Here is a 25,660-nt window from a genome sequence, read left to right as displayed (position 1 = left end):
TGTATAACTTACAGTTGTAAGTTATACCCTGGGAGCATAAAACGTTTTTATAGAAAGAGTTGTCGCAAAAACTTCAAAAAGGGCTCATTCAATTGGAAATTGAGAGGAATATTACTCTTTTTAATAGTCGAAAATAATCGGAGGGAGAATGAAAATTCAGAGGGCTATTGCCCTTTTTAATAGTCGAAAGCAATCGGAGGGAGAATTGCCCCCCCCCCAAGCCCCTCATTTCCCCAAAAATTTCCGATCAAGATTTTGATATAGAGTTTTTGTTCAACGTAGATGAATGGTCTGAAAATTATGTCTTTGAGGATGAAAACCCACCCCCATAGTCCTCAGGACAAGGGCCGTAAGTTATGCCCTTGGGGCATGTAAGATTTTTATACAACGTTTTGTCGTAGAAGCTTCAAAAAGGGCTCATTCGATTGGAAATTGAGAGGACTAGTGCCTTTCTTATTAGTCGAAAGTGATCAGTGGGCAAATGCCCCCCCCCCCTAAAGCCCATCATTTTCCCAATCACTTTCAGTCAAAATTATGAGATAGCCATTTTATTCAACGTATTTGAAAGCTCTGGAAATTATGTTTTTGAGGATGAAAAATCCCCCAGCCCTCACGTCAAGGGTTGCAAGTTATGCCCTGGGGACATATAAGGTTCTTATACAAAGCATGGTCATATAAACTTCGGAGGGGCTCACTGGATCGGTAGTCAGACGCTCAAGTACTCTTTTTAAGAGTCAAAGTGACCGGAGGGCAGCTACCGCTCCCCCCCCCCCACACACACACACATCGAATTGTCCTGAAATGCATCTAACAGAAAATTCGAGATAGCAATTCTATTCAAAATAGTCTAAATATCACATAACAAGGCTTTTTGGGGTTGAAACAAACCCCAGAGATTAGGGACAAGGGTTGTAAGCTATGCCCAGGGGATATTTTAGTTTTTCGTAACCATTTGGAGGGTTGTTTAACTTTAGAAGAGGCTCAGTCTTGTTCCCTGAAAAAGACTATGTCAATATAAAACGAACGGAAATGAATTTAAAAAAAAAATTCCACAAAATAAGTTTTTCAAAAAAAAGTAAAGAACTCCATTAAACCAGAACTGAACAAAAATAGAATCAAATAATATACCATGCATGCAACTACCCCAAATCTGTATCAATGAATAAATGAAAGCGAAAACAAACAGAAATTAAAATAAATAAAAGAGTCATGCTCAAAATGAATAGAAATTAATATGAGTAGGGTTCTAAAACCCTATGCTTTCTAAAAGCCAAAATGGAATTTATTCTGTACTGAAATTTTTTTTTAATGTTTTCATTTTTATAACTTTAATAAATCAAAATTAATTAACATTTTAAGGAATAAATATCATCATATGTATATTAAACTGACAATGTATATTTTTTTTCAGTAAATTCATTTGAATTTTTTTCAGTAAAGTACAAATTATAATCTGGCTTTTGGAAAGCATCGGGTTTTGGATCCCTACTCATATTAATTTCTGTTCCTTTTGAGTTTAACTCCGTTATTTATTCTAATCCTGTTTGTTTTGGGTTTCATTTATTTATTGATACTGATCTAGGGTAGTTGTACGCTTGGTAGATTATTTGATTCTGTTTTGTTCATTTTTTGTTTAATGGAGTTTTATGATCTAAAAAAAAAAAAACTTATTTTGTGGAAAAAGTTTTTTTTTAAATTAATATTAGTACAAGAACAATATTGCTGCAGTCACGGTAGGAAATGAAGCTTTTAGCTGGTTTTGCATTGAATCAGGAGTTAAGCAGGGTGGCGTTCTATGCCCATTTATAGGAATCTGTTTTTCAACTTTTGTCGTGAGGAACCCGGCAAAGAATGTGGGAGAACACGAAACCAAATGGGAAAGTATACTCTATTAGATTTATATTTTGCTGATGATTTGAGTGTCTTATATGAAAATATTAGCAAAATGAAGGATATTTTAGAGATTTCTAGAGTTCAGGGTGCAAGGACAAGTTTGAAAATTAATACTAAGAAGACTAAGTTACTTAGACTAGGAATAAAAGAATGTGAAGAGGTAACATTGGGTGACTAGAAGCTCAATCAAGTGGATAGCTTCACTCTTCCTGGGTAGTATTTTTAGTAATGATGGTTGATGCAGTCAAGATGTTAAAAGTAGAATACCCAAGGCGCAGGGTATTTGTTCAAAATTAGAAAAAAAATTGAAAATAAAGGAAGATAAGTCTACGAACTGGATCAGAATACAAGATGCTTCAAATGATGACAGTCTTCAAGTCTGGTTTTGGAATGTGGGGGCTTGAAGAAACCCAATAAATTTTTACTTTAAAATAATCACCCCGAACGTCTAAAAAATCTAGATGGAGCAAGGATAATTGACTTCTTATCGTCATAATGTTCAGTCAATCGATTGTTGTATTTAGTTTACGCAATTTGCAGAATGCCGAAGATTGTACCCACCCCACCCTCCCTCCCAAAACCCAGAGAAAATTATGACTTTTTCTAAGAACAAACTTGTTTTTATTCTTAAACGAAGAAAGGCATGTAGACAAAAATTATTTTGAGGAGGGGAGAGGTTAGGACTCAAATTCGGCGTAGCATATGTGAAGTGTAAAAATTAAAAGAAGAGCCATAAAGTACGTGCAATTGACATTTCAATATAAATTGAAGACTAATAAATACGAGCAATCACATAATAATGGTCGAGTATAGATTTTAACTAAGATCAACCTATCTGAGACATTGCTTAAAAAAACTTTTTCCACAAAATAAGTTTTTCAAAGAAAATTAAAGAACTCCATTAAACAAAAAATGAGCAAAAATAAAATCGAATAATCTACCAAGGGTGGAACTACCACAAATCAGCATCGATAAACAAATGAAGCCCAAAACGAACAGAAATTACAATAAATAACCGATTCAAACTCAAAACGAGCAGAAATTAACATAAGTTGGGCTCAAAACCCCTATGCTTTCCAAAGGCTAGAACAAAATTTGCACCTTACTGAAAAAATATAATTTTTTTACTTTTATAACTTTATTAAATCAAATAATATTAACATTTTGATTACTAAACATCAGTATATGTATATTAAACTGATAATTCACATTCATTTGTATTTTTTCCAGTAAAGTAAAAATTTTGTTCTGGCCTTGGGAAGGTATAGGGGTTTTATGCCCTACTTATGTTAATTTCTGCTCGTTTTGAGTTTGATTCGGCTAATTATTGTAATTTCTGTTCGTTTTGGGTTTCATTTATTTATTGATGCTCATATGTTGTAGTTTCACGCTTGGTAGATTAATTGATTTTATTTTTGCTCATTTTTTGTTTACTGGAGTTCGTTACATTTGTTTGAAAAACTTATTTTGTGGAAACAGTTCTTTTTAATTAATTTCCGTTCGTTTTATATTAGCATAGTTTTTTTCAGGGAAAAAGAAAATAACACTTTAAATCTTTTCTTTTTTTAAGACTTTATAGTTTGACCTGCTATTTGTATGCTGGAGAAAAATTTTCAGCAATTTTTAACTACATATAGCCTACCCTTTTAAAAACCTGGACACAAATAGTAATGTTTAATTTAGTTTCATACCTCCTCTAGTTGACCTGAAATTGAAAACTTGATACCATTCGCAAAAAAATATGTTTACTTTTTTTGATAGCTTGGATATACTTACGCTATTTTGATTTGGTTAAACTTCAAGAGCAGAAGTAGCCTCGAAAGTTTGAACATAATACCCTGAGTCGTTCATGGGCTACTGCTGAGATGTCTTATTGGGAATTAGCATTATCACAGTGCATTTTGATTTAATTTTAAGGCAACATTTAGTTTTTAAACATAATGGCAAATGGGAGGGCGGGAGTGGAAGGGGGATTAGTTGCCCTCAAATCACTTTCGATTAATAAAAAGGGCATTAGCCCTTTCTATTTTCAATCGAATGAGCCCCTTTCGAAGTTCCAACAAAAACTCTTTGGATACGAAGTGCCCTGGTCTAAACAACAACAACAACAAAAAAAAAATCACTAATCACTTTCGACTATTAAAAAGGGCACTAGCCCTTTGAGCTTCAAATCTAATAAGCCCTTTTTTGAAGTTTCTATGACAACGCCTTCTATAAAAACCTTATATGCCCCCAGGGCATAACTTAAAACCCTTGCCCCGAGGGTTGTGGGGGAGTGTCCTCCTCAAAAACAAATTTTCTATCTGGAAATCAACTACGCTGAACAAAATGGCTATCTCAAAATTTTTATTGGATGTGTTTGGGGGAATGATGAGCGTCTGGGGGGGGGTCTAGTTGCCCTCCAATCACTTTCGACTATTAAAAAGGGAACTAGACCTTTGGATTTACAATCGAATGAGCCATTTTTGAAGTTTCTACGACAACGACTTCTATAAAAACCTTATATGCCCCCAGGGCATAACTTAAAACCCTTGCCCTTAGGGATGTGGGGGAGTATCCTCATTAAAAATATAATTTCGAACTGAAAAGAAACTAAACCACGTTGAAAAAATTCCTATTTCAAAATTTTGAGTGGATGTGTTTAGGAGAATGATGGGCATGGGGGGGGGGGCTAGTTGCCCTCCAATCACTTTCGACTAATTAAGAGGGAACTAGCCCTTTGAATTTCCAATCGAATGAGCCCCTTTTGAAGTTTCTACGACAACGCCTTCTATAAAAACCTTATACGCCCCCAGGGCATAACTTAAAATCCTTGCCCTGAGGGTTGTGGGGGAGTATCCTCCTTTAAAACATATTTTCTATCTGAAAATCAACTAGCCTATGCCGAACAAAATGGCTATCTCAAAATTTTGATTGGATGTGTTTGGGGGAATGATGGGCGTGGGGGGGGGGCTAGTTGCCGTCCAATCACTTTTGACTATTAAAAAGGGCACTAGCCCTTTGAAATTTCCAATCGAATGAGCCCCTTTCGAAGTTCCCACCACAACTCCTTCGATACGAAGTGCCCTAGTCTGAACAACAACAATAACAAAAAATGTCACTAATGACTTTCGACTATAAAAAAGGGGACTAGCCGTTTGAATTTCAAATAGAATGAGCCCTTTTTTGAAGTTTCTACGAAAACGCCTTCTATGGAAACCTTATATGCCCCCAGGGCGTAACTTAAAACCCTTGCCCTGAGGGTTGTGGGGGAGTGTCCTGCTCAAAAACATATTTTCTATCTGGAAATCAACTACGCTGAACAAAATTGCTGTCTCAAAATTTTGATTGGATGTGTTTGGAGGAATGATGGGTGTGGGGGGCTAGTTGCCCTCCAATCACTTTCGACTTTTAAAAAGGGCACTAGCCCTTCGAATATCCAATCGAATGAGCCTTTTTTGAAGTTTCTACGACAACGCCTTCTATAAAAACATTATATGCCCCCAAGGCATAACTTAAAACCCTTGCACTGAGGGTTGTGGGGGAGTGACCTCCTCAAAAACTTATTTTCTACGTAAAAATCAACTACGCTGAAAAAAATGGCTATCTCAAAATTTTGATTGGTTATATTTGGGGGAATGATGGGTGTGGGGGGGGGGTAGTTGTTCTACAATCACTTTCGAATATTAAAAAGTACACTGGCTCTTTGAATTTCTAATCGAATGAGCCCCTTTTGAAGTTTCTACGACAACGCCTTCTATAATAACCTTATATGCCCCCAGGGCACAACTTAAAACCCTTGCCCTGAGGGTTGTGGGGGAGTGACCTCCTCAAAAACTTATTTTCTACGTGAAAATCAACTACGCTGAAAAAAATGGCTATCTTAAAATTTTGATTGGATGTATTTTGGGGAATGATGGGCGCGGCGGGGGGTGGAGTTAGTTGTTCTACAATCACTTTCGACTAATAAAAAGTACACTGGCCCTTTGAATTTCCAATCGAATGAGCCCGTTTTAAAGTTTCTACGACAACGCCTTCTATAAAACCTTATATGACCCCAGGGCATAACTTAAAACCCTTGCCCTGAGGGTTGTGGGGGAGTGCCCTCCTCAAAAACATATTTTCTATCTGCAAATCAACTACGCTGAACAAAATGAATATCTCAAAATTTTGATTGGATCTGTTTTGGAGAATGATGGGCGTGGGGAGGGTGGCTAGTTGCTCTCCCATCAATTTCAACTATTAAAAAGCGCACTAGCCCTTTTAATTTCCAATCGTATGAGCCTGTTTTGAAGTTTCTACGTCATCGCTTTCTATGGAAACCTTATATGTCCCCAAAGCATAACTTAAAACCCTTGCCCTTAGGGTTGTGGGGCAGTGTCCTCCTCAAAAATATATTTTCTATCTGGAAATCAACTATCCTACTCTGATCAAAATGGTTATCTCAAAATTTAGATTGGTTGTGTTTGGGGGAATGAGGGGCGTGGGGGGGGGCTAGGTGCCCTCCAATCACTTTCGACTATTAAAAAGGGCACTGGCCCTTTGAATTTTCAATCGAATGCCCTTGTTTTGAAGTTTCTACGACAACGCCTTCTATAAAAACCTTATATGCCCCCAGGGCATAACTTAGAACCCTTGCCCTGAGGGTTGTGGGGGAGTGTCCTCCTCAAAAATATATTTTCTATCGGGAAATCAACTACGCTGAACAAAATGGCTATCTCGAAATTTCAATTGGATGTATTTGGGGGAATGATGGGGTGCGGGGGGGGCTAGTAGCCCTCCAATCACTTTCGATTAATAAAAAGGGCACTAGACCTTTGAATTTTCAATTAAATGAGGCCCTTTTGAAGTTTCTACGACAACGCCTTCTATAAAAACCTTATATGTCCCCAGGGCATAACTTAAAACCCTTGCTCTGAGGGTTGTTGTGGAGTGTCCTGCTCAAAAACATATTTTCTATCTGGAAATCAACTACGCTGAACAAAATGGTTACAAAAACCCTTAAAATCGCTAAAAATCAGCTTATCTCAAAATTTTGATTGGATGTGTTTAGGGGAATTATGGGCGTGGGGGGGGGGCTAGTTGCTTTTCATTAAAAACTTTATATGCCCCCAGGGCATAACTTACCCCCCTGGCCCGGAGGGCGTGGGGGGGAGGGGTTGTCAACCATAAGAACCTAATGCCCAGAACTTTAAACTAGGTTTAATAAAATGGCCATCTCAAAACGTTGATTGTATGTGTTTGGGGAAAAGATGGGCGTCAAAGGGGGGCTAGTTGCCCTCAAATAACTTTTGACTATTAAAAAAGGGTTCTACTCCTTTGAATTTCAAATCGAATGAGTCCTTTTTCAAGTTTCTACGACAAAGATTTCAATAAAAAACCTTATATACCCCCAGGGCATAACTTATAATGCTTGTCCTGAGGGCTGTGGGGGAGTGTCCTCTTTAAAATATATTTTCTATCTGAAAATCAACTACGCTGAAGAAAATGGCTAGATCAAAATTGTTATTGGATGTGTTTAGGGGGAATGATGGGGGTAGGGGGGGGACTAGTTGCCCTTCAATTACTTTCGACTATTTAAAAGGCCACTAGCACTTTGAATTTCCAATCGAATGAGCTTTTTTTGAAGTTTCTACGTCAACACCTTCTTTAAAAACCTTATATGTCCCCGGGGGATAGCTTAAAACCCTTGCCCTGAGTGCTCTGAGGGAGTGTCCTCCTCAGAAATATATTTTCTATCTGGAAATGAATTATCCTACGCTAAACGAAATAGCTATCTCAAAATTTTGATTGGATGTGTTTGGGGAAATGATGGGCGTGGGGGGGGGGGCTAGTTGCCCTCCAATTACTTTCGACTTTTAAAAAGGACACTAGCCCTTTGAATTTCCAATCGAATGTGCCTTTTTTGAAGTTTATACGACAAAGCCTTCTATAAAAACCTTATATCCCCCCATGTCATAACTTAAAACCCTTGCCCTGAGGGTTGCGGAGGAGTGTCCTCCTGAAAAACGTGTTTTCTATCTGGAAATCAATTACGCTAAACAAAATGACTATCTTAAAATTTTGATTGGATGTGTTTGGGGGAATGATGGGCTTAGGGTGGGGAGGGGGCTAGTTGCCCTCTAGTCACTTTCGACCATTAAAAAGCGTACTAGCCCTTCGAATTTCCAATCGAATGAGCCGGTTTTGAAGTTTCTACGGCAACACCTTCTATATAAACCTTATTGGCCCCCAGGGAATAATTTAAAACCCTTGCCCTGAGGGTTGTGGGGGAGTGTCCTACTCAAAAACATGTTTTCTTTTGAAAAATCAACTACGTTGAACAAAATGGCTATCTCAAAATTTTGATTGGTTGTGTTTGGAGGAATGATGGGCGTGGGGGGAGGGGGGCTAGTTGCCCTCCAATCACTTTCGACTATTAAAAAGGGCACTAGAACTCTCGATTTCCAATTGAATGAGCCCCTTTTGAAGTTTTTACAACGACCCTTCCATATAAAGTGCCCTGCTCTAAAGAAAAAATAATAAATAGTACATTGTGCCAACATCGTTCTTATATGCCCTCAGGGCATAACTTAAAACCCTTGCCCCGAGGGTTGAGGGGGAGTCTCTTCTTCAAAAATAAATTTTCGCTCTGGAAATAAACTGCACTAAACAAAATGGCTCTTTCAAAATTTTGATTCGATGTGTTCGGGGGAAAAATGAGCGGGGGGAGTTGGTCTCCAATCACTTTCAACTATTTAAAAGGGCACTAGGCACTCCAATTTCCAATCGAATGAGCCCTTTTCGAAGTTTTTACGACAACTCCTTCGATGCGAAGTGCCCGGGTATGGAGGAAAAAAAAACACATTGGGCCCACATCGTTCTTTACTTAGGCAGTGCTAGCGCGCTTCCTATGATAGATTTATTTGCAATTTTGGTACTTGGAGGCCAATCCTAGCTCTTTACTTTTTTTGCAAGTCACTTCTTTGTTTTTGTAATATATATATTTCATACATTTTCAGACCAACAAAGGAACGACTGAGTGATTATCTACGGATAAATTACAGACCGCATACAGCATCAACACTTACAGCATCCCAGGAAGTCGAAGATTTTTCAGTTGTTATTGAGGGAGAAGGTTCTTCTTGTTCCCGTATTTCCATATGTGATACTGCAGTACAGCATTAGACTGGATCGATCTCTAAATATGTATTGAAGGGTCATATTTAAATATGACTATTTTAACGAAATTTGCCAGTGAGAGCATATCCTTGCAATGTTCTAAGAATTTTTTTTTTCCTTGTAAAGACTTTTGTATATTACCACTACTGCTGAAACAAATCACCACATTACAGATCTACCTTAGGTCAAAACATTTACAAACGATACTCTTTTACTCCGATTTAATCAAAGCTTCATTCTTTCTCTTTCCAGGAAACATACCGGCCTTTTATATAGTTTTTTTTTAAATTTTTGTTCAGCCCAAATATGAGAACTTCCCACTTTTCATTTAGCCTCAGCCAACATGTTATCTGTAAGATTTCTGATAGCCTGTTCACTCATAAAACGTGTCCCAGCCAACTTAGTCTTTGTTTCATTATTTAACTAGAAAACTGGGGCAAAAAGATCTCTTGTTTGAATTACAGTCTAAAAAAGTAGTTACGACTACCCTTAGACTATATTATTGGAACCCCATCCAGGTAATTTCCCTCAAATTTTTAGACCTCCCAATATTTTAGAACCGCACTAAAAAAATTATGGTTATCTTAGCTTTGACTCCCTTGGTTTTAGCTTTATGAAAAAGGCATCCTATTTTCTAAACTTTTCTCAAGTGAAAAAAAACATGCCTTGTATATTCCAGTGTTTCCTTCTTCATTGCATCCATTTTCCTCACTAATAATTTTACCTTCGTAAGCAAAATATCCATCTAGTTTATGTTCTCATCACCTAATTAAGCCTCTTCATTCCAGTTCACTCCAATATAAGGGACTTAGTCCTATTAATATTTTTTCAAGCCATTTTTACACCTTCGACTGTCAAAACCACTAGAAATTCATTACTTTCAGCCTTAGTATATTACCTAAAACATTTACCTGGAGGAATTTTGTATTTCGCTTAAAACAATGTTTTTTTATGACCGTTATTTTGTTCTTTAAGGCAAAGTCCATTTAATCTTAAGTCCAATAAAGTCCAATATAATCCGCAGATAATTTATATAAAACGCAACCTAGCTCTGTCTCCACACTGACACTGGTTCCACACACAACCTCCTGGCTTTAAACTCAACTAGACACCAGCCGTAGTTTCTACCTTGACTGCAATAACATTACTTTTATTCGCAGTATTGATGACTTTAAAGCGACTTTCATACTACGTAGTCAATTCTCCATGCTAAGTGAGTAAGTTACGTTTCGTTCAGGAATAACCTTTCACACTTAAATAAGTCCTTTTACACAGGCTAACACAAAAAATCATAAAAAAAAGCCATCAAGATCTTCTAAAAATCAGCACAGTCATCATATTCAAACTAGTTAAAATTTAAAACATGTAATAGATATGAGGTTTCCAGCTCTTATAATCAGCTCATAGTTATTACAGCAGGATGTCTTGTAATGAAAAGACGGCGTGAAAGGCTTTTTAGGAAAAAGCTGTTAATTTATTATCTAAAATTTTCGACTACTTATTCAGGATTTAATTTTGTTGCTACCGTGTTGATTTTTCTATACAGTAGCCTGAAATTACGTAACGTAAAATTCCATGTAGAGATCACATCTACTTGGCACTGCCAATGCTATGGACAAAATTTGCTCTGTGAAAAATACATAACGTAACGTTGTCTTAATTTATGCTAGTGTGAAAGGTTCTACGTCGTAAAATAAATGCAACATAACACAGGTAATATCAAAAACGTAACTTCATCTATTCTATAGTAATTCTTGTTCTGGTATGACTTTAACATACATATTATATCATATAATGATAACCAGATGCTTTTGCTGTATGTTATACGATAGTAAAACTTGTACGTTTTGTTCGTCTTAAATGTAAAAACATTTTGTGCGCTTTTCACTGTTCTAAGTGAGATACGATATTAATGACTATTGGCTCCATGACACTGATTTCTAAGGCTGAATCTCCTGATAAGCCTCATTTTAATTTTGTTCCAGATAGAAAAAAGGCACGAACCGCGGTTTTTCGTGTAACCTGGTAACGTCGAGCAACAAATGCTTCAAGCTCAGTTTCTTCGTCGGGATATATTATTGACTTTTCATAAGCCAGTAGCACTATTTAGTAATTTGCTCACTTCTAAAATACAGGAGGTAACAAACGTTTATAACTAGGCCGATGGTGCAAGTTTAAGATTATTTATTTTATTTTCTATGCCATGTCGGTGCACTAGGGTAAATAAAGTACTTTTGAGAAATTTTGTTTACCCATGTGTGCTCCCGTTACTTTTTTCAACCATAGAAAATATGAACTTTCGGTCTTTAAATTTAGTCTACTTAGCAAAAACATCACATTTTTATGTTGATTCTTGACAAAATGGAATAGCAAATATCCAGGCGGTGTAAACTTTTGCAAAAAGGATTTTGAGACACGAAACCGATTTATTTAATTCTTAGTGATTCCCACATAGAAAACAATTACTCTTGAGAACTAGAATGAGCTTAGTTTCTTCAATAAGAGCCCATCTTTATAAGGCCCTATTTCCTAAAAATTTTGGAAAAACAGCAAAAAGAAAATTTTTAAGGAAAAATTTAAGAAGTAACTTCAGCAAAGTGCAATGTTTTGAGATATGGATTAGTAAAAACTGAGACTCTAATGTCCCATCTAATGTATTTTTTTTGGAGAGAGAGAGAAAGATGTATTTATTAAAAAAAAAAAAAAAAAAAAAAAAAAAAAAAAAAAAAAAAAAAAAAACAGTGATAACGACCACCCAAAAAGTAAAAAAACTTGTCCGATGGGGTGGTTAAAATAAATTAGAAAATAATACAGTATTATTGTATATTATATCTCTAATTGCAATATTTCAAGGGATTCCAGAGTTTAGTATATTCTGGTTGCACGAATATAGCTGCAGGGCTAGAAAATCTATCAGCTTGTTTTTAGATTGTGAATCATTTTTAAATTGGTCTCTCTAATTACAAAATTTGTTCTAATTGTACGGTTGTTCTGATGACAGATTTGGGCTTCTTATTTTTTGATTTTTTGCCTTTCGGTACGTTTTTACCAAGGCAACATTAATTGTATTAAACGCAGTATTTTATTTTATTTTTAGCGAGACACCTTAGCCATTACGTTAAAATTATAAAAGCTATAGTTTCAATAAAAATAAATTTTGGCTCTTTAAAATACTTCTCCCATTTCAATCTTGATTCCGTAAAGAACGTAGTATATTTATTTAAACACTTTATTTAAGCATTTTGTCCAGCTTTAGAGCATAAGTTGTGTATTTCCGAATCCCTTTTTCCCAGTACTATTCTATTCGTACAAAAGGGGAGAAAATACAGAAATTAATATTTTACCAAAGAGGAAAAAAGCTTTATTTTGTTTTGCTAATATCTTAATAAGCTTCATAATTGGTTTGATAAATTAGTTTGAATTTTCTGTTTATTATAGCTACGATAACTAAGGTCAAAAGAAGTGAAAAAGACTGCAAAGGATCCTAGAATTTTCCCTCAATGTTTTAGGTAAATATAGCCAATTGGAATCTACCAGTCAATTCAAAATGAAAATTGGATGTCAAATTTGTAATTAACCTGATATATCGTATAAGGTTATTTGTCTCGTTATTACATTAGCTATGGACGATGTGATGTCTTTTGTTTATAACTTTAAAAAAAAAAAATTAAAACGATGAACCAGACACCTTTCAATTCAAGAATTTATGTTTGCAGAAAGATTGATATTAACAACTTGCAATCCCAGAATTTCCTTGCCGGGTGAGATTTATTGTTTTGAAGAGAGAAATTCTGGCAATAAAGACTTCAGTTCCACTCTAAGGAAGAATTTTTATAAATATGATATAGTATCGTCTTTTAAAAAAGACAACAGTATTTGTTTAAAGTATATAACTAGTTTATGTGGCTTATATAGCAGTAATGTTTTAATGTTTTACTATCTTTTAGTTTAATGCACTGTTACTTTTATTTAGAAAATATATTATTTTTGTAAAGAAAGGTATATTAAAGAATTTTCTAATCGGGAGATATTCCCAAGCCGGCTAAGGAGGCTGGTCTAGGTTTTTATCTGATATTTGCCACTAAAGCTACCGGCCAATATATGGCCGGTAGCAGAAAGCTACCGGCCAATATTCGTGAAAAGAAAGTATTTGACTTTGAAAGCTAATCCAAGCCACCAGTAGAAAGTATTTCTGGGTCGTAGTTTTAGTGTCAACATCTAACAATTGAATTCATGGAAGAATTATGTATTAACTGAGACTAAATTTTTTGTGACAGTTTGTGGAGCCAAATTGACTAAGACAATGGAAAATTCGTAAAAAAAAAATGTCATTTGTCTTACCCTTCTTAGATATTCCCTGTGCTCAAAATCGAAATCAGGGAATTGTCAATTTGCAAAAAGGTCTACTTCCAGGGGTGTCATGACCTCCCCGCCCCCTTAGCCCTGGGACAAGGATTGTAAATTCTGGAACTTGCAAATTGTTTACATACAGGATTTATCATAGGCAGTTCAATCGTGCTGCCTAAGTAAAGAACGATGTTGGCACAATGTATTATTTTTTTCCATACCAGGGCACTTCATATTAAAGGAGTTGTTGTAGAAACTTCGAAAAGGGCTCATTCGATTGGAAATTGGAATGGTTAGTGCCCTTTTTAATAGTCAACAGTGATTGGAAGGCAAGTAACACCCCTTCCATGCCCACCATTTCCCCAAACACATCCAATCAAAATTTTTCGATAGCCATTTTGTTCAGCGTAGTTGATTTCCAGATAGAAATTATGTTTTTGAGAAGGACACTCCCCCACGGCCCTCAAGGCAAAGGTGGTAAGTTGTGCCCTGGGGGCATATAAGGTTTTTATTGAAAGCGTTACCGTAGAAACTTCAAAAAGGGCTCATTCGATCGGAAATTTAAAGGGCTATTGCCCTTTTTAATAGTCGAAAGTGATTGAAGGGCATCTAACACCCCTCCCGTGCCCACCTTTTCTCAAAACACATCCAATCAAAATTTTGAGATAGCCATGTTGTTCACGAAGTTCAAAGTCCTGGAAACTATGGCTTTGAGGATGACAACCCCCCCCCCCCCACAGCCTTCACGGCAAGGGTTGTAAGTTGTGCCCTGGGGGCAAATAAGGTTTTTATAGAAAGTTTTGTCGTAGAAACTTCAAAAAGAGCTCATTCGATTGGAAATTGAAATGCCTAGTGTAATTTTTAAAAGTCGAAAGTGATTTGAGGGCAACTAACACCCCTTCCACACCCAACATTTCCCCAAACACGTCCAATCAAAATCTTGAGATAGTCATTTTGTTCAAAGCAGTTGAAAAGTCCGGAAATTATATCTTTGAGCTGGACACTCCCCCCACTGTCTTCAGGGCAAGGGTTAGAAGTTATGCCCTGGGGGCATATAAGGTTTTTATTGAAAGCTTTGTCGTAGAAACCTGAAAAAGGGCTTGTTCGATTGTAAATTCAAAGGGCTAGTGCCCTTTTTAATAGTAGAAGTGATTGGAAGACAACTAACCCTCCTCTCACGCCCACCATTTCTCCAAACACATACAATCAATATCTTGAGATAGCCATTTTGTTCAACGTAGTTGAAAGTTTTGTAAATTAGGTCATTGGGAATGACAACCACTCCAAACCCCTCAGGGAATGGGTTTTAAGTTATGCCCTAGGGGCATATAAGGTATTTATAGAAAGTGTTTTTGTAGAAACTTCAAAAAGGGCTCATTCAATTGGAAATTCAAATTGCTAGTGGCCTTTTTATTAGTCAATAGTGATTGGAGGGGAACTAACTCCCTTCTCACACCCATCAGTTTCCAAAACACATCCAATCAAAATTTTGAGACAGACATTTTAATCAACGTAGTTGAAAGATCAGGAAATTATGTCTTTGAAGGTGTAACTCTGGGGGTATATAAGGTTCTTATAGAAAGTGTTGTCGTAAAACTTCAAAAAGGGCTCACTCTATTAGAAATTGAAAGGGCTAGTGCCCTCTTTAATAGTTGAAAGCAATTGGAGGGCAACTAACCCGCTTCTCACGCCCACCATCTCCCCAAACACATGCAATCAAAATTTTTAGATATTCTCTTTTTTCAACGTAGTTAAAACTTCAGGAAATTAGGTATTTTAGTATAATAACCCCCTCACAGCCCTCGGGGCAAGGTTTGTAAGTTAGAACCTGGGGCATGTTGTCGTAGAAACTTCAAGAAAAGATCATTTGATTGGAAATTCAAAGAGCTAGTGCCCTTTTTAATAGTCAAACGTGATTCGAGAGCAACCAACCCCCGTCTCACGTCCATGATTTTCCCAAACACGTCCAATTAAAACTTTGAGAGAGACATTTTCTTCAACGTAGTTGTAAGTTTTAGAATTTAGGATTTTGAGCATGACAAACTCCCTAAACTTCTCAGGGTAAGGGTGGTAAGATATAAGGTTTTAATAGAATATATGGTTTTTATAGAAATCGTTTTCGTGCAAAAGGGCTCCTTCGATTGGAAATTGAAAGGACTAGTGGCCTTTTTAATAGTCGAAAGTGATTAGAGGGCAACTAGCCCCCTCTCTCACCCACTATTTGCCCAAACACATCCAATCAAAATTTTGAGATAATCATTGTGTTCAATGTAGATGAGAGTTCTAGAAATTAGATTTTTGAGGATGACAACCCCCCCTCCCAGAGCCTTCCAGGCTGTAGTTGTAAGGTATGCCCTGGGGGAATATAACGTTTTTATTATAGAAAATATTGTCGCAGAAACTTCAGAAAAGGCTCATTCAATTGGAAATTGAAAGGGTTAGGGCCCTTTTTAATAGGCTAGTAGAAACTAATTGGAGAGCAACCAACTCCCCTCCCACGCCCGCCCTTTTTCCAAACACATCCAATCAAAATTTTTGAGATAACCATTTTTTTCAATGCAGTTACAAGTTCTGGATATTATGTCTTTGAGGATGATAACCCTCCCCCCCCACACACACCCCTCAGGCCAAGGGTTGTAAGTTATTCCCTGAGGTTACACAAAGTTCTTATAGAGAGCGTTGTCACTGAAACTTCGAACGGCTAGTGCCCTTTTTGATGGTCAAAAGTGATTGGAAGAAAACTAACACCCCTCCCACGCCCACCATTTCCCTAAAAACATCCAATAAAAATTTTCTGATTGCCATTTTGTTCAATGTTGTTGAAAACTCCCGAAATTATGTCTTTGAGGATAAAACTCCCTCCACAGCCCTCAGCGCAAGGGCTGTAAGTTATACCCTGGGGGCATATAAGGTTTTATAGAAAGTGTTGTCATGGAAACTTCAAAAAGGGCTCGTTCGATTGGAAATTGAAATCGCTAGCGTCCTATTTAATAGTCAAAAGTGATTGGAGGGCAGCAAACGCCCTATCATGCCCATGATTTCCCCAAGCACATCCAATCAAAGTTTTGGGATAGAAATTTTGTTCAACGTTGTTCAAAGTCCTGGAAATTAGGTCTTTGCCAGCGTTGTAGTAGAAACTTCAAGAAGGACTAAATCAATTGGGAATTGAGAGGGCTAGTGTCCTTATTAATAGTCAAAAGGGGTCGGAGGGCAAATCCCTCCCCCCATACCAATCATTTTCCCAAACACTTTCGATCAATATTTTAATATAGCAATTTTGTTGAGCGTAGTCGATGGTTCCAGAAATTATGCTTTTGAGTATGACAACCCCCATGGCCCTCAGGGCTAAGGTTGTAAGCTATGCGCTGGGGGTATATAGTTTCATATAGAAAGTGTTGTCGAAAAAATCTTCAAAAAGGGCTCTTTCGATTGGAACTTGAGAGGGCTATTGTACTTTATAATAGTCGAAAGTAATCAGAGGAAAAATACCGCCCCTCACGCCCATTTTTTCCCCAAACTTTTTCGATAAACATTTTGATATGGACATTTTATTCAACGTAGTTGAAAGGTCTGGAAATTATGTCTTTGAGGATGACAACCCTCCTCCCAAAGCCCTCAGGACAAGGGTCTTAAGTTATACCCTTGGGGCATATAACGTTTTTATAGAACATTTCGTCTTAGAAGCTTCAAAAATGGCTCATTCGATTCGAAATTGAGAGGACTAGTGCCTTTTTTATTAGTGAGCAGAGGGCAAATATCTTCCTCCGCGCCTATCAGTTCCCCAAACACTTTCAATCAAAATTTTGATATAGCCATTTTGTTAAGCCTATCAGAAAGGTATGAAAATTATGCCTGTGAGGACAACAAATCCCCCCAGCCCTCAGGGCAAGGTTTGTAAGTTATGCCATGGGGATATATAGGGTCTATATAGAAAGTGTGGTCATATAAACTTCAAAAGGGGCTCATTGGATTGGTAATCAGAAGCTCTAGTGCTCTTTTTAAGAGTCAAAGTGATCAGAGGGCAGCTACCCTCTCCCCCCTACACACACGTCATATTGTCCCGAAATGCGTCTAATAGAAATTTTGAGATAGCCATTTTATTCAAAACTGTCTAAATATCATATAGCAAGGCTTTATGGTTGAGGTTGTAAGTTATGTCCAGGGGGTATTAAAGGTTTTTTTGGAAGGGATGGTTGTTTAACTTCAGAAAAGGCTCAGTCTTTCTCACTAAAAAAGAGTATGCCATTATAAAACGAACAGAAATTAATCAAAAAAACTATTTTGCACAAAATAAGTTTTTTCAAAAAAAAAGTAAAAGAATATTAAACCAAAAATGAACAAAAATAGAATCAAATAATCTACCAAGCATACAAAATCCACAAATCAGTATCAACAAATAAATGAAACCCAAAACAGACAGAAATTAAAATAAGTCAACTCAAAACGAGCAGAAATTAATCCGAGTAGGGTTCTAAACCCTATGCTTTCTAAAAGCCAGAATATAATGTTGAAAAAGGAAAGCCTAGAGGGATGTTGAAAAAGGAACAAAGGGCAGCCACATACCTACCCCTTGTCCCTTTAGATGCTCCTATAACACTGGTAGAGATCTTAAAAAGCCATTAAATAAAGTGCACACAGTCTAATAGCTATGCCTCTGGGTATTCCATACCCCCACAACCCCCTGGGCAAGGAATATTAATTATACAATTTGTCCATTTGCTACATGCAGGATTTATCATTGGGAAAGGGGGAAGACATAGACATAGACATAGGTTTATTAAGATCGGACAGCGTAGCCATGGCTAATTTATGTCGTCTTTACAACAATAAGAAAAAAAAAATACAAATAACACTATAATAACACTATAAGAACACTAACACGTGAATACAAATAACACTAAGTCTTGTTGTATGATTCTACGATAAAGGGGACAAATGTATTTTTGCAGCAGTTGGTCCTGCAGACCGGGAGTTGTAGCTTCGACTGGGATCTGGTTCTTTGGTTAACAGGAGCATTGGGTGGGAGGATCAGTCTGTGATGGGGCGAAGATAGCAGTGACTTGCCGAGGGACATGATCAGTGATAATCGTCTGTCGCTGAGAGATTCAAGGTTCAGTTCTTGCAAGAGTTTGTTGTAGTCGTCACTTCTGTTACCAACGATTATGTTAACAGCTCGTTTCTGTAAAGATTCAACGTCATCGCAAAGGTAGTGGGTGCTCTGGACAAAAGGTCCCCAGACAGCGACGGCATATTCGAGTAGAGGTCTCACATACGTAATATAGGCATTTTTTAGGCTTTGAGTGTCGCAGCCAAACCTGCGCATCAGGACTAGGATCTGAAATGATGCATTGCCAGCCTTAATAACCTTCTCCACGTGTTCGGTGATTGTGCAGTCCATCGATAATGTGACTCCGAGGATTTTTGCAGATGGAACAACAGGGAAAGGGACTTGCGGGAATTCCAGATCACGTTTTAATGTTTCATCCAGGGTTTGTCGAAAAAGGCTAAGTGTATCGAGTTTTAAATTTTGGAAAATTTTGAGGGTTATGTCGAGCTAAATCAAAAGAAACTATTTGTATCCATGTTATCAAAAAGGCATATCTGCAATTTTTAGGCAGGGGTAAGGGTATTAACTTGAAACTTTCAAGGCCACTACTTCTAATGCTACAATTACGGCTGCAAATGAGGTTGTGACTGTAAATGTGACTACTTCTATCGGCAACAACTTACAACTGTGGCTGAAACCGCTTGGAACTGCTATTACATTAGTTTTTAGGTAAGCAAGTGCTACCCAAATGGGAAAAATATCTTACGGTCAGTTTTCAAGATAATCTTAAAATTATCGTAAGTCAGAGGGCACGCAGTATGCTCATATTTAGGGCAGAAGAAATCAAAGGATGTGGAGACCTATTAACCTTATCTTGGTTTTTCAGTAATATAAATTGCAATCTATTTAAGATCCTAATTTCAACCATGTGTTTGAAAAACAGGCTGAAATACAAGATGTTGGATCTTCACTTATTATTTTGCCATGCAGTCATGTTCTTTCAATTTCCAATCGAAGGAGCTCTTTTGCACGAAAACGCTTTCTATAAAAACCTTATATTTTATTAAAACCTTATATCTTACAACCCTTACTCTGAGAGGTTTAGGGAGTTTGTCATGCTCAAAATCATAAATTCCAGAACTTGCAACTACGTCGAGAGTTTTGATCAAAATTCTGCTACTTGTTATGCTACTACTTACGCCTCACTGCTTCACCAAGCTACGGAAGGCCAACACTGCCTCATAAGTCCCTCAGTCACACAATATATTGAAGCTTAAATGTTAACCTCTCCCATGAAATTACAATTTCGTCTAAATCTTTCCTTGTGATTTTTTTCCACTTCATTTGGGGACAACCTACTTTTCGTTTGGCTCAAATTTGGGGACCAAGAAGCTAATTCCTTGGTAATCTGACACTATTCGTACGCAATAGGTGACCTAGCATTTTCCACCTTTCTTTCATTATGGCTCTAAGAACCAAGATTACACGAAATCTTTGGAAAGTCTTACTATTTGATATACATTTTTTTAAACGAGTAGGCTACCTAAGGGTATCCTTAGCTATTCCTCTGGAAAAGTTTTAACGAAGCTTCCTAAGCCTTTTGAAAAACTTATGTTTCAGAATCATACTTGACACTGTCATTACCGTGGGTCCCAAAATTCTAATATTAGCTTGTTTATAATGTCATTACCATGGTTCCCAATGGTCGCATGGTTCTTGCGACCTCTGCCTTGGCTCTTCATTTATTCATAATAGAAGTGACTTAGTATTCCCAGTTTTAAGTTTTAAACCTATGCTTGCATCCTAAAGCCTCCAAAAATATATTCGTTTTTCCAACATGTTTATTTAGGACACTGAAACCACCTGTATAATCCAAGTCCTTACAAGTTTTAGCTTCCCATTCAATTCCCTGTTCTCCCATAGCCTTTGCCATGTTCCTTAGAACAAAGTCCATCGCAATAAATCAATTAAGAGGATATAGGTCACAACCCTGCTTAGCTCCTGATAGCATACTAAGCCAACAGCTAACCTCACTTCCTACTTTGACCACAGCAACATTATTTTCATAAATTGGACTAGTCCCTTTAATATAACTATCGGAGTTATTAAACAGTTCGTGGTAACGAATTGTAAGAAATTAGCGACCCGGCTCAATAGTAACCGAATTTTGATACTAAAGGATATATCAAAAGAATCACCTTTTAAGCTCATTGCTAACATATAAATTTCATTAAGTTTAGTCATTAACATTTACGAGCCTGAGAAAATTTTCCTGATTTTCGAAAAAAGGGGGAAACACGCCCTAAAATTTGAGTGATCTCAATGAAAATCCCACCATCAGATTCAGCGTGTCAGCGAACCCTACTGAATAGGTTTCAAACTCCTATCTGCAAAAATGTGAAATTTTGTATTTTTTGCCAGAAGAAAGATCACGGATGCGTGTCTATTTGTTGTTTTTTTTTTTCCCAGAGGTGATAGAATTGACCCAGTGGTCCTAGAATATCAGTAAAAAGCTCATTCCAACGGAAATTAAAAGCTCTAGTGCCAGTTTTAAGTGACCAAACAAATGGAGGGCAGCTAGGCCCCCTCCCCGCTTGTTTTTTCCCGAAATCGTCCGATCAAAATTTTGAGATAGCCATTTTGTTCATTATAGTTGAAAAGCCCAATAACTATGCTTTTGATTATAACATGACTCCCCACAACCCTAGGGGATGGTCTTTAAGTTATAGAATTTGCCCATTGTTTGCGCATAGTATTTGTTATTGGAATGTTTGCATACGTTTTCGGGTGGGGGGGGGGGCAAATTTTCTGCTGGAGGATTTTCCAAGGGGAGGAAAGTTTCCAAGGAGGGAAGTTGTCAGGAGAAATTATACAATAGAGGAATTTGCCAGAATTCTTATACAATATTCTTTTTACATGTTTTGCTTTCTCTTTTTCATCTCAATTTTACGCGCGGAGTGGCTAAGAGTAATTATTCGGGGTTAAAATTTCACTGGGATTGAATCGTCTTGAGGGTATTTCTGTGGGGAGGGGGTTTCACCGTGGTGGTGGGCCCATATTTCATGGCATTATTTAAAAAAGATCAACAATTAAATAAAAAAAACAGGTTTTTTCAACTGAAAGCAAGGAGCAACTTCAAAACTTAAAACAGAAACTAATTATTACGTATATAAAGAGGGTTGCCCCCTCCTCAACACCTCGATTTTACGCTAATTTTGAATTTTGTCCTTATTCTTTAAGAATGGCTCCTGAAACACAAGGGCGGTTTAATTAGAAGAATAAGACGCTTTTTTAAAACTACTAAGAAAAACTTTAGCGCAAAGAGGGGGGTGTTGAGGAGGGGTGGCCCCCTTGATACATATAACAATTTCTGTTCGTTTTAATTTTTAATGTTACTCCTTACTTTCAGTTGAATTTTTTTTATTTAAGCTGTTTGTTGTTCTCAAATTAGTTCATTGCGGTCAATTCTCAGCTTAGGATTCTCTCAGATGAGCATTCATTATAATATAATGTGTTTTTGTATATTATATTCGATGTTAAGTATATTTTAATTGAAACTGAAATTTTCAGACAAGAATTTATTGAAGATTTTGCATTTAATATCATATAAAGATAAGATCCTTACTATAACTTTTTTACCAGCTGAATCAAATGCATTTTCATAACCATTAGAATTTGAAAGCGAAGGGGTCTGATGATTGAAGCATTTCTCAGTTATTAGCCTAAGAGTAAAATTTTGGTTGATTTATCCCTTCATGCTCCTAAACCACATTTTCCTTATGTTTTAACTTTATCGCCAGCGTCTCCCAGCACAAAAATCATCACACTAAGTAATTTGCTTTCTACAGTAATCGTGCTAATGCCTCTGTAATTACCCCACTCACTCTTATCACCTTTTTTTATAAGAGGGTTCAATTTAAATTTTCCTAAAATCACTATGCCCTTCCCCTTTGCCAATTAGAATCTCCACCATCTTCAGTAATATATTTCTAATTTTGCAACCACCACTTTTCAAACACTCATTTACGACAGTAATCTATCTTTCACCATCCTACTCAGCTCCCAGCTTTCACAACTTGCTAAGATTGGGCAAGAAGAGCACCGTAAGGTACCCCAAAAGAATGCTGGTTGTGTCTACTGAGAGCTTTTATCCATATCAATTCTCGATTCTCTTTGTCCATAACTTCTATCCCTTTTGCAGTTCATTTTTTTCACTTCCATAATATGTTTAGGGATAGCCTCCTTACACCCTTACTACCTCCATCCTCTATCAAATAGGGACTGTCTTGTTTCAGCTGTCGCAAGGTAGGATAGTAATCTATCTTTCCTCATCCTACTCAGCTCCCAGCTTTCACAACTTGCTAAGATTGGGCAAGAAGAGCATCATCCCCATCATGCTTCTATGATCAAATCACCCAAAACCACCATACTATCATAGTCATTTATTAACATATATAAACGAATATCACCCCAAATCTTATCAATTTTGAGGACCAAATCAAGGGAAAAGTTGGGTAAAACCTTTTAGGTTATCAAGGTCATCATAGACACTAGCTGATTTCTCCAAATTCTTCAAAGTGTCTCCGTTCTCGTTCAACATAACTTTTTTCCATGCTAAGTAGTATTTTTCGGTACCTTATGTTCTCCATCCAACTGTCGCCATTGCTTCTTCAATTCCAGCTCCTCCTGCGGAGAGTGTTATTGCTCCACCAGCTCTAAGACTGTACGGTGTCTCTCCAGCCAATAGCCCAATATCCGTTAACGTAATCTTCAGGAACCTATAAATGGTCGCATAATCGATGGGATTATTTATGAAGTCATCGCCTATGATTGTCCTAAACAGGAATCCGTATAAGGGCAATAAGCCACATTCCGTTGCAAAACTAAGGTAGTTTTGGAAAGTTTGAACCGGGCAACATTGTTCATCATGCGTCCGGAAAAGAGCAAAGATATTAGAATTTCCCTGCCTCAGGGTTTTCCCAAACGTGTGGTTAAACAACGGACCCTCTTTATCCAGGAAGACAAGGATCTCTTTACTTTTAGTTAGAGATAAATCTGAGGCTCTATCTCCTCCAAAGAACTGTATAATAAAGAAGGCTATATTTCATAAACATTCTAAGGCACCTGAATAATCACCCTTTGTTTTAAGCAGCACGGAGTTAGACCACAGATGTATTGCCAGCCTTACCAGTTTCCAAATTTGAAAAGGTATCGCTTGTGTTGGAGTAACTGCATGTTGAGTCTGTTGTGCCCTGATAGCCGCTAAGAGCGTCCTCACTTCGTAAGGCTTGTCTGGGTTCCCTGAGCCTGATTCCTCTGACCAGGTTTTGGTGCGGCCCACAGCGTTGAAAATTGCAGTGATTTTTCCAATAAGGGAATCGACTGTCCCTACTGCCAGGGTCCTTTACATCCACAATCTGATTGATGGGTCACTAAATTCGGGAGCTCAAAACGATGTAAAATAGTTTTTCCCTTTTCTTCTCTCGATATCACAAAGAAAACAATATTTCTAGGTAAAATATTTGAAAGCGTTTTATCGAGACCCCTCAAAAAGTGCTCTAAATCCTCCTGCAATCTTGATTTCCGTTTCCCATAGGGTGAGGTCCAGAGCAGATCAACCAATTCTTTTTGCCTGGTTTCCCATCTTATAAAGTTATGTTGGGTATGAATCTGCAATCAAAATCGAAGCATTTTAGATTTTGAACAATTTTTATTTATCAAAATCATCATTTTTCATCAAATACAAATACATAATAGACTTGCATGTACTTAAATTTTTGAAATTTGACTCTTACTGCTACTAGATCACTTATCAGACCTTTATTATCATTGAGATATCCCTTCTTCGAAGTCAAACGCAAAACCTTCTTATCTCCCTTTTTCCCTAAGGGCAAGAAATCTCTGGCATATGTTTTTATGATGGGCCACCATGGTGCTTCTTTTTTTAAAAGGGAATACAATTGTGACTTTCACAAGCATTTTTAACAAATGATGTAGAACATGTGGGATCATACAAAATGGGGGGAAAACATAATAATTTTCCAATGGAGACAATTTGTGGGTAAAGAAATCAATTCCAACTGCACCAGGTTGCCGATATGGCGAATAGAAAGGCAATGGAACCTCTTAAAGATCATGCTGAACATTTGATTGCAATGCCATTAAATCAAATGTGTGCCCCCTCCCTTCACCAAAGGCGTTTTGCACTTTTGACCATGCCCAGCCACTTAGCATACGATGCGGTTTCTCAATCGACCTTGAAGGCGCATCTGCAAGATTCAAACTCGAGGGTACATAAATCATATTCAAACAAATATTCAATTTTACAACTGATAGGAACAGTTCCTTCAATATCTTGTGAAGATCCCCAGCAACGCCCCCGGACAAGGTCTAGCTATCAACAACCGCTTTGTTATCCACCTTAGCTATCACCCGGGAATCTCTGACCAGTTCTGAAACAGCTAAGATGGCGTTTAAGACAGCTTTTGCCTCTTTTACATGTATAGGTGAAGTTAAATCAGAAGGTGCAAAGTAATCAGAAAACTCCAGAGCTTTATTCTTGGGTGACCTAAACGAGCATGACCATTTGTAGTTGCTCGCATCCGTAAAAATCACCAACTCTTTGTGGGCTGTACTCCTCCAAGGAAAAACCCTTAGTGACGCTCTTAAACATCCCAAAAATCTTATCTCTACAATAACATTTTCTGGTATTTTTCCTCCTGGCATCTTTTCTCTTTCCCAGCCTCCCAAAACGAAGAACATGATTTTATAAAAAGACGTGCATGAGGGAAGGCAGGGGTGAAGCTTACTTCCTTTTCTATAAACCTCTGCAAGTCTTTAACCTTTAAATAAGGTTTACGAAGGAGCTCAATCCTCAAAGTTTCAAATTTCTCCACCCTATACTCTGGTTTTATAAAAGAGCCGCTTTTAAAGTCAATAAACACGCTCAAATGTTTCACTTTTGAGGATGAATGTAATTTCGATTTATTTGATATAAGGAATCCTAATTTTCCCACCAGCGATATTACGAATATAACGTGTCGTTCTGCCACAGAGTGAGAATCGGGGCCAGGGGGAATGTATTGAAACCCGTCATCATAATACTTCCATTCCCATCCCCCCGCTTTCCTGAAAAATAAGGATTGGTATTTCTGATATTCGCGCATAAACATATGGAGATAACCTAGAACCAAAAGTCAACACAGGCCAAACAAAATACCAGTCTTCTTCGTC

The 25,660-nt window shown here is 37.3% G+C and overlaps 1 protein-coding gene across 1 annotated transcript in view; it reads left to right on the top strand.

Annotated features, from left to right (window-relative positions):
* LOC148953273 (uncharacterized) overlaps window positions 1-13,025 on the top strand; it is a 144,972-nt gene extending 131,947 nt beyond the window's left edge. Inside the window, exon 5 of the mRNA XM_089087597.1 lies at window positions 8,874-13,025. Within this exon, the coding sequence (XP_088943723.1) occupies window positions 8,874-9,039 (166 nt within the window). The 3' untranslated portion in view covers window positions 9,040-13,025. The remainder of the gene's footprint in view (window positions 1-8,873) is intronic.
* The last annotated feature ends 12,635 nt before the right edge of the window (window positions 13,026-25,660 follow it).

Source organism: Artemia sp. Qi Xiang Cuo, chromosome 4, assembly GCF_049724085.1.
Source record: "Artemia sp. Qi Xiang Cuo chromosome 4, ASM4972408v1, whole genome shotgun sequence".
Lineage (NCBI taxonomy): Eukaryota > Metazoa > Arthropoda > Branchiopoda > Anostraca > Artemiidae > Artemia > Artemia sp. Qi Xiang Cuo.
Note: the sequence above shows the minus strand (reverse complement) of the source record. Positions and strands in the feature narration are given on the sequence as shown.